The following is a 10,017-nucleotide window of genomic DNA, read 5'->3' as shown; positions in this document are numbered from 1 at the left end:
TGTTGTCACTAAACTTGTTGAGTAAATGTGAGGTTTCTTTCCCTCTCTTGGCCTTATTTTGCTAATCTGTAAAGTGTTTTGGATCAGTAGTTTCTGTTAACCACAGTCCCCTGGGAATTTTCCAAATTACTGAATTGCCAATGTAGGTGGTATACCTAGATTTGGGTTGTAGACAGAATTTTAAAAATTACTGACACAGGGCGTTCTTAGAAACATTAGGAACAACTGCACTCTGAACTTTAAAAATGCCTAGAAATCACTGAATGCCTTTTGGTATAAGATTGTACCAAGCAAAAGGACACAGAACATTAATTTGCATCTATTCCATCAAAATAATGTGACAAGTAAATTGGAAGTTGTCTTAATCTGTAGAAAAATGTATGTATAATTTCACATCCTGATACTCAATAGGGTCTCTTATCCTCACTCTGACATGTGTCACTCTTCTTTGCCAAGCCAACAGAGCAGCTTCTCCAGGCCATTCTTTTCCTAGCAGGAATAGCAGTTCCTGCTTTAAGTCTTAAAGCAGGAACTGGATCTTTCTTCAATTGGCTCTTTAATACATAAGCCATTGCTTTTCATTGAGAAATTTCTTTCCAGTTCCTACAGTTGCGATATCTAATAGGAATAAACTAATACCAAGGACAAGACCAGCAAATTCACAGCCCTTGTCTATGGTAGACATTACAAAATAATCCCAGCATGCATTGCCCCTTGAGTCTGGTGAGGTCCTAGAAATCCTCAACACAAGATTGCAGACCATCTGCTACCAACTGGAAGAAAATTTTTTTTATTCTTGTTCTAGAACTTGCTCTAAATCTCAGATGTTATCTTTTTGGACATTTCCCTCATTCTCAAAAGAGCAACATGTGACTTGGCTGAGGGCTTTTTGTTTTTTTTTGAGACAGGGTCTTGCTCTGTCACTCAGGCTAGAGTACAGTGGGGCAATCATGGCTCACTGCAGTCTCGACCTCCCAGGCTCAAGTGATCCTTGCACCTCTGCCTCCCACTCCGCGTAGGTGGGACCACAGGTGTGCTACCACACCTGGCTAATTTTTTTTTTGTATTTTTTGTAGAGACAGGGTTTCACCAAGTTGCTCAGGCTGGTCTGGAACTCCTGAGCAACCTCTGTCTAGGCCTCTCAAACTGCTGAGATTACAGGCGTGAGCCACCGTGCCCAGGACTACCTTTACACTGAATTAATTAGTAAATCAGAATAGCCTTCTCTCAAGTGGCTTTCTCACCTCCCAGAAAATCTTTCCCTTTGGAATCTGTAGAAGCCTCCAGGAGCTTGTTATGCCTCCATAAAAGGAGATAATCAGCAGCTGCTTGAGAAATGTTGAAGATGATTCTTTCATGTCTCCTGGTACCTATTTAATCTTCTACAATCTGTTGATTAGAATAAAAATTAGAAAGGATTTTAAACTAAACAAATGCTACATATAAAAACTATATGTAAAAAATGCTATATATATATCAGCTAAGAATTTAGGAAAAACAAAACAAGCCTCCCATCTTAGGCTACTATAACAAAAATACCATAAATGAGGTGCCTCAAACCACAGAAATTTCTCATAGTTCTGGAGACTAGGAAGTCCAAGATCAAGACGGTATCTGGTGAGGGCATCCTCATAGAAGGCACCTTCTGGCTGTGTCTTTACATGGTGGACAGAGCAAGGGAGGTCCCCGACCCTCTATTTTTATAAGGGCATTAATCCCTAAGGGTTCCTTCCACCATCATGACCCATTCACCTTCCTAAGACACAACTTACGATGGTATTACATCATCTTGGGGGACAGGGTTTCAACATACGATTTTTGGTGGAACACATTCAGAGCATAGTACTTCCCCTCCATTGGGGGGGGGGAATTAAAACTTACAGGAAATAGAAAACCTATGATAGGATTAACAATGCCAATCTTCAAAAATACTAACAAAATTGATAAACCCCTAGGCAAAACTCATCTATGGAGAAAAAAGACATGTCATGAGTGAAAAAACTCTAATACAGATCCTACAGATACCCAATCTTATTCATGAGCACATGAAAAGTCCAAAAGAAAAAAAATTAGTTCACTGAAGCCAATAACATAAAAAAGAAAAACATCAAGACCAAATTGGGTTTGGTTTATTTAGTTCAGGAAGGCTAGATTGCTTTAACATTCAAAGAACAATGTAACTGCCATATTAACAATGAAGAAAAATCAAAATCATCTCCAAAGAAAGAAGAAAGACTTTTTATAAAACCTGAGTATCTGTTCAAGATGTTTGAGAGCTTCCTAGAAACCTAGGAATAGACAGAGGAACTTCCTTAATATTAGAAATTTATCTACAAAGAAACTATAAACCTTATATTTAATAGTAAAATGTTGAAAACTTTACCTATTATCAGCAATGAAACAAATATGCCCCCTACCATTGCTTTTATTCAACACTGTACTAGACTGGCGATCTTAGAAATGCAATATTGTAAGAACAAAAAATAAAAGCTGTAAGATTCTAAAAGAAGTAAAACTCATTCACAGATATTATGTAGATAGAAATAGATAAATTAGAATTAAATAAGTTTAGAAAGATTGTGAATACAAAGTCAAAACAGAAAACTTGTAGTTTATATATCAGCAAACAAGATGTAGCTTAAAACACTTTTCCCAATGGCTTTAAAAAAAGTAACAGCTGGGCACACTGGCTCATGCCTATAATCCCAGGACTTTGGGAGGCTGAAGCGGGTGGATCACTGGAGGTCAAGAGTTCAAGACCAGCCTGGCCAACATGGTGAAACCCCATCTCTACTAAAAATACAAAATTAGCCAGGCGTGGTGGCATGCACCTGCAATCCCAGCTACTCGAGGCTGAGGCAGGACAATTGCTTGAACCCGGGAGGCAGAGGTTGCAGTGAGCCAAGACAGTGCCACTGCACTCTAGCCTGGGCAAAAGAGTAAAACTCCACCTAAAAAAAAAAAAAAAGTATCCAATACTTGAGCAAGTCTAAAAATCAGTCCTTTATTGATCTATAGATCTGACACAATTCCAATAAAATCCCAACAGGCTTTTTTGTTGTTGGTAGCTTTTTGTGGAATAAATTGATTCTAAAATGTATATGGAAATGCAAAGTCCAAGAATAGACTGAAGAAAAAAAGTAGGACCATGTACTAATACTATAGCAAACATTAATATTATAATTAACACAGTCTGGTATTAGCATAAATAGAACCTATATAAGATTAGTAAGAATACACAGGCAGAAATAGACATACACATATATGGGCACAATTTATGACAAAGACCCCCAGTAGAATGCCTGAAACCATGGACAGTACTGAACCTGATTGCCCTCAATAGGAATATGTTTTTGTGCATGTCTTCTGCCCACAAATTTAATGCCTTTTCCATCTTAACTGAGCACTTATCACCCACTGTGGCTACTGTGAATGGTGGGCAATTTAAAACTTATGAATCCTTTACTTCTAGAAATTTCCATGTAATATTTTTGGTAACAAACTGTGGGAAGCAAAATTGCAGATAAGGGGGGATTGCTGTACAAGGTGATCTAGGCTTATCTTGTACATTCATTGCCCTATCCCTAGAATGAGCCATTTCTCCAAAGAGCCCCAGGTCCTTTTGTGGAAGAAGGTATTAGTAAGCAAGATCTGGCTGGGTGCCGTGGCTCACACCTATAATCCAGCACTTTGGGAGGCTGAAGTGGGAGGATCACTTGAGCTCAGGAGCTCAAGCGCCTCAGGAGCTTAAGGACCGGCTGGGCACCATGGTGACACTCTGTCTCTACTAAAAAAAAAAAAATACAAAAATTAAACAGACGTGGTGACACATACCTGTAGTCCCAGCTACTTAGGGAGCTCAGGTGGGAAGATCACTTGAACCTGGGAGGTCGAGGCTGCAGTGAGCTGTGTTTGTACCATTGCACTTCAGCCCAGGGTGGGAGAAAAAAAGAAAGAGACCAACCAAGATCTGGGTGGTAGGTGTGCTCATTGCCACTGGGGTATCGTTGCTTTGAGACCTTCTCAGTGCACTTGCTTCTTGTATGTGTTATACTTAAATTAAAAACAAAACAAACAAACAAAAAAACACCCAACCAAGCCAACAGTATCAATAGCAAATCATGCTAAATATTTAAAATAGAAATAGTTTTTGAAATACAACATATCTAAGACATACTGAAGTGAGGCAAGATGCAAAATAACTGCATACGTATTTAGTTAATCTAAAGTAATAAGCACTAAACTCAAAGCAGGATTAAGGGAAGCCTCTTCTTTTGGCAATCTATTTCTGTATTATCTGAATTTTATTTAACATATACTATTTTCATAATAAAATATAATTAAAATCAGATTTAGTTGTATAAAATAATTTTAATTGATTCATTACAAAAGCATTAAGCAAACAAAATGTTAATTAAAATTTTTAAATAAAATATTTAAAAGAAATAAGTGCAGAAAATAGCATTAAAATGTTTGCATAATTACATACATTTTAATACTTCCACATTCTTTTGGGAACCCAGGCTTTTAAATTTTGGAAACATGTTAACTTACAGGCAAATAAAATGAATGCAGATGAATAGTTTCTACATATAATTACAATCTGGAAAATGACTTGCCTAGAGTCTTATTGCCAGTTAGCAGTTGAATGATTTTTCAGAATCAAAACAATTTGAACAATGTTTTGCTTTTTAAAGTATCCAAGAATTATACTAGAAAAATGTGTGAACATTTAAGTGTATTTACACAGTTCCATGGTCTCTGATCCACCAGCCTATGTATATTTACCAACCTTGGTTCTATTACCATACATTTTGTAAAGACTTTTGCCAAGTATCTCGGAACAAGTAAGGTGCATTTTAAACAAGCAAAAAATTAGAAAATGAAACATCTAATCCAACTAGGCATTTTGTTAATGACATCAATTGTCAGTAACAGGTTCCCAAAGTAGTACTACCAATATTTCCATACAACAAAAATTAACTAAGTAATAGTGCAATTACTAAGTATAATTTTAATTAAATCTGATGACAGGTAAACGTTTATTTTCAAAAAGATTAAACATTAAGCTATAAAATTCTGCTCTACAGAAATGCATATGGGATAATCTTATTCCTTAACATCTTGTTACAAATAAATTCTAAACATTTTCTAAAGATATTCAAACCGAGTTACTACAGACGAGTGCCTATCAAGTGAAGACTCTGTATAGAGAAGTCAGGAATTAGGCTGGGCATGGTGGCTCATGACTGTAATCCCAGCGTTTTGGGAGGATCGCTTGAACCCAAAAGTTCCAGACCAGCCTGGGCAACATAGTGAGACCCATGCTTCTATTAAAACAAACAAACAAAAATTCAGAAATTCCCTTTACAAATTGGGCATAGAAATTACTTGCCCAAGTTTAAATTTGCCTGTTTGCTTCTGATGTGGCATTAGATAATCCTGGTCTAAGAGTGTGCTTTATAAAAGACCAGGTCACATTTCTAGAGAAAAATCACTTTGTATTTAATACTCTTACATAAGAGTCAGGTAATTTTCCAGTTATAGCTACCAAGTTTCATAATTAAACATTCAGAGTGCTAATCAGCAAATCACCCAAAGATTTTTCCTTTCTTTGAATCCCCAGATAATTTTCAACAAATTTATTCCTGACTTTTCAACTCATAAGGAACAAAACTGTGACGTGTGTGTGTCTGTGTGTGTGTGTGTATGAGTGTGAGTCTTGGTATTTTTTATTTTGATATTTATTAAATAGTTTGTATTTTATAATAAGGAGCTCTCTGAACTTATCCAGATAGTAACTCCTTTATAACTGAAATCAGCTTTAACTATTAAAATTATATACAAGGAAATTAGGAGTGTTGCAGTACTTGGTTGCAAATAACTTGCCATCTGGTGTTGGGTCAGAAAATGCTATTTCATCAGTGCTGAGAAAACAGCCAAACATGAAGCAATTCCTAAAAGAGAAGAAAAGATGATTTAACGATGGAAGCAACTTAACATTCTAATTAACATGAGCACAATTTAAGTAAATACTCTTGACTTAACCTTATTTTTAGTAAGTGAAAAAATGCCTTATATTTTAGAGACAAAAGTCTAATGATATCATTTCACAGAAGAGAAAACTAAGGTCCAGAAAAAATTCTGATGAGAGGCAAAGGGAACCATCCACCTAACTCTAGGATATCCATGGTAAAGAGCAACTAATATAAGATCATATTGCTAGGCCAGGTGCAGTGGCACACGCCTGTAATCTCAGCACTTTGGGAGGCCAAGGCGGGTGGATCACGAGGTCAGGAGATCGAGACTATCCTAACACAGTGAAACCCCGTCTTTACTAAAAATACAAAAATTAGCCGGGCGTGGTGGCGCATGCCTGTAGTCCCAGCTACTTGGGAAGCTGAGGCAGGAGAATCACTTGAACCCAGGAGGCAGAGGGTGCAGTGAGCCGAGATCTCGCCACTGCACTCCAGCCTGGGTAACAGAGTGAGACTCCAACTCAACCAAAAAAAAAAAAAAAAAAAAAGATCATATTGCTAATTAAAAGCCAAAGATAATTGAAAAAATCACCAATTTTAACCAGTAACTATATATATATTTATATAGTTTATGTACATATTTATATAGTTTATATATATATTTATATAGTATATATATATTTTTATAGTGTGTGTGTATATATATATATATATATTTTTTTTTTTTTTTTTGAGACAGAGTCTCACTTTGTCGCCCAGGCTGGAATGCAGTGGCACGATCTCTGCTCACTACAACCTCCGCCTCCCGGCTTCAAGTGCTTCTCCTGCCTCAGCCTCCTGAGTAGCTGGGATTACAGGCATGCACCACCACACCCAGCTAATTTTGTATTTATTTATTTTTTTTTTTAGTAGAGACGGAGTTTCTCCATGTTGGCCAGGATGGTCTTGAACTTCCAACCTCAGGTAACCCACCTGCCTCGGCCTCCCAAAGTGCAGGGATCACAGGCAAGAGCGACCGTCCAGCCTATATATTTTTTTCAATGAAAGAAAACATCCACTGAGAGCTTTAAGAAGGGAAAAACTAATCTGCATTTTGACAACTCTCCTTGATCTTGCTTACCTTAGGATTAAAAGTAATAAGGAAATGGTCAAAAGAATTCAACATCTCCTACAGCTTGTTTGTGAAAGAAAAAAAAGAATTAAAATTGAGGGATAGTCTATAAAATAACTGACTTGCACTCTTCAAATTCTTCCATGCCGAAAGACTGAGAAATTGTTCCAGATTAGGGAAGATGAAGATTAAAGAGACGTGAAATCTAAATGCAGTATGTGATACTGGGCAAAAATAAATAAATAAATAAATAAATAAATAAAAATAAATAAAAAATAAAAAAATTAAAAATTGCCATGAAGGACATTTGAGACAACAGACAAAAGTGAAATATGGACTGTCAGATAAAAGCATTATATCAATATTAAATTTCCCAAATTTGATAATTGTATCATGGTTATATAAGAGAATGTTCTTGTTTTTAAGAAAAACACACCAATGCATGAAGGGGTAAAGGGGCGTAATATATGTAACAAAATAATTCAGGAAGGTTATCTAAACATAGAATGGTAAAGGAAATGAGGTAAATGTTGAACTTAATAGATCTTGACAAAGGCTTCCTACTACTCTTGTTCTTTTGTAAGTTTGAAATTATTTCAGAATAAAAAATTAGAATTTGATTCAATTAGAAGATACAAGCTTCTAATATATTAACTATAATTAAATACATAACATGGTAGAACTAGGTTAGATACTGGTATTCCTCATACCAAATTTATATATCTAATATAAAACATAGAAAAGTATTTCATAACTAATCAAACAAAAATCTTTTAAGATATCAATTTTTCCTACTGATCCCCTTTGTAAGTACGTGTGATTGACTAGGATTTATGGCCCAAGATCCGGTCCCCATAATGGTGTTGGCATTTATTTTTTAAAAGTGGCATAGAATGCAAGAGGCTTGAATAACACTATTCCAAAGTGTGGTCTTTGGTTTGGTCAAAGTGTGCTTATTGGTTTGTAACCTATTATCTGCACAATGAAATATGTGTAGAAATTGAGAGAGCAAGTGTTGTGAAACTCATCCATATAACCTAGATTAGGTAAATTAGCAAACGAGCTTGTTTGTGACATTGGAAACTTTAAACATCAATACATAGTGTTAGTTCAAAGTGTGTACATGGGAATTAAAACTGGAGACTCATTTTTTTGGTTGAGATATAACTCATATACTGTAAGACTCACCCTTTAAAAGTGTACAACTGAGTGGTTTTGTGTATGTTAACAAATATTGTCCAGTCAGCACCACGATCTAATTCTAGAACATTTTTATCATCCTAAACCCCATACTCATTATTAGTTGCTCTCCATTCATCTTTCCTCAGTCCCTGGAAACTACACATCTACTTTCTGCCTCTGGATTTGCCTGCCTCTTATGGACATTTTATATAAATGTAATCACACAATGTGCAATCTTCTGCAACTGACTTATTTCAATTAGCATAATGTTTTCAAGGTTCCTCCATGTTGCAGCGTGTGCCAGAATTTCCTTTATGGCCGAATAACATCCCATTGTTATTATTGTATAGATATACCACATTTATCCATTAATCACAGATTGGATTATTTATACTTTTTTGGCTTTTATAAATAATCCTGCTATGAACCTTCATGTGCAAGGTTTTATGTGGACATGTTTTCTTTTCTTAAGTATATACCTAGGAGTGAAACTACTAGGTTACATAACAGTTTTAACTTTCAGAAATCATCAGATTGTATTCCACACCAACTGCACCAGTTTACATTCCTACCAGCAATGTACAAGGGTTTCAGTTTCCTCTACATCCTTACCGACACTTGTCTGTTTTTTTGATTACAGTCATCCTACTGGGTATTAAAGTAGGATCTCACTATGGTTTTGTTTTGTGATTTCCCCGATAAAGATGTTGAGCATGTTTTTATGTTGAATTAACCATTTGCAATTCAACTTTGGAGAAATGTCTACTGAAATTCTTTGTCCATTTAAATTGTGTTGTCTTTTTATTGTGTTATAAGAATTATTTTATGGGTATTAGACCCTCCTTAGACAAATGATTTGCAACTATTTTCTCTCGTTCCATGGATTGTCTCACAAATCCACTTTTTTAGTTATGCTTATGAGTTACAGCAAGTCTTCATTATCTAGTCACTATCAATGAACATGTACAGCTTCTGTAATTTTTCAAAACTTTACTTTGTATAGATTATATTTATTGAAGCGTAATTTCACATCTGTTAAGTCTAATAACAATTTGAGATTGTATTTTTGTTTTGTTTTTCTATTTTTTTCCAGCAATCCATTTTTATTTTATTAGTGTTGGTCTGTGACAAATTAAACTAGTCCTTTAGCACAGGTAGTTTGAAAAGCAGTGGGCTAGTATGTTTCAGACCTGGAATGTGCCCTAGACTGAGTACATCTAGTATGGTTTTTCTAGTGCCAATACCTTCCTTAGCCTGACTTTGATAGTATTTATACAGAAGTATCTTACCAATATCCTTCCCTTTAGCTCGGAAGCCGAGAGGTTCTGGGAAAGCTATGAACCTAAGGTTCTGGATCTAGATCCATTTTATTTCTTACCTGAGGGTATCAACCAGTCGTCTTGCAATGCGCTTTCTTCTCTTCAGTCTGAAAACCCAGATTCTACTTATCCCACAGACTGCAGGTTCTGGTACATCTGAACATTGCCAAGCCCTAGGACATTCTGTAGAGCTTGGGGATTCCGGACCAGTTGGTTCAGACAGGACACGAAACGCCTGCAATGATATACAGAAGCATCTATCGCTAACACTACAGATGAGTTCACACTGCTTTAAAAAAAAAAATTCCTTAAATAAGTATCGAAAATTTAACTTATATCTCCAAATATGTTAAAAAATATTTTCTATTTCTTAAATTCTTATCCATTTAGTCACACAATGCTTTAAAAAAACTAGTGGTGTTGAGAC

At 35.7% G+C, this 10,017-nt stretch overlaps 1 protein-coding gene across 1 annotated transcript in view; it reads right to left on the bottom strand.

Annotated features, from left to right (window-relative positions):
- Window positions 1-4,351: 4,351 nt before the first annotated feature.
- ESCO2 (establishment of sister chromatid cohesion N-acetyltransferase 2) overlaps window positions 4,352-10,017 on the bottom strand; it is a 30,671-nt gene continuing 25,005 nt past the window's right edge. The window contains exons 10-11 of the mRNA XM_003272912.4: window positions 9,650-9,825; window positions 4,352-5,957 (exon numbers count right to left, since the gene is read on the bottom strand). Coding sequence (XP_003272960.2) covers window positions 5,825-5,957; window positions 9,650-9,825 — 309 coding nt within the window. The 3' untranslated portion in view covers window positions 4,352-5,824. The remainder of the gene's footprint in view (window positions 5,958-9,649; window positions 9,826-10,017) is intronic.

Source organism: Nomascus leucogenys, chromosome 8, assembly GCF_006542625.1.
Source record: "Nomascus leucogenys isolate Asia chromosome 8, Asia_NLE_v1, whole genome shotgun sequence".
Classification (NCBI taxonomy): Eukaryota; Metazoa; Chordata; class Mammalia; order Primates; family Hylobatidae; genus Nomascus; species Nomascus leucogenys.
The sequence above is the reverse complement of the archived record's forward strand: the minus strand, read 5'-3'. Positions and strand labels throughout refer to the sequence as shown.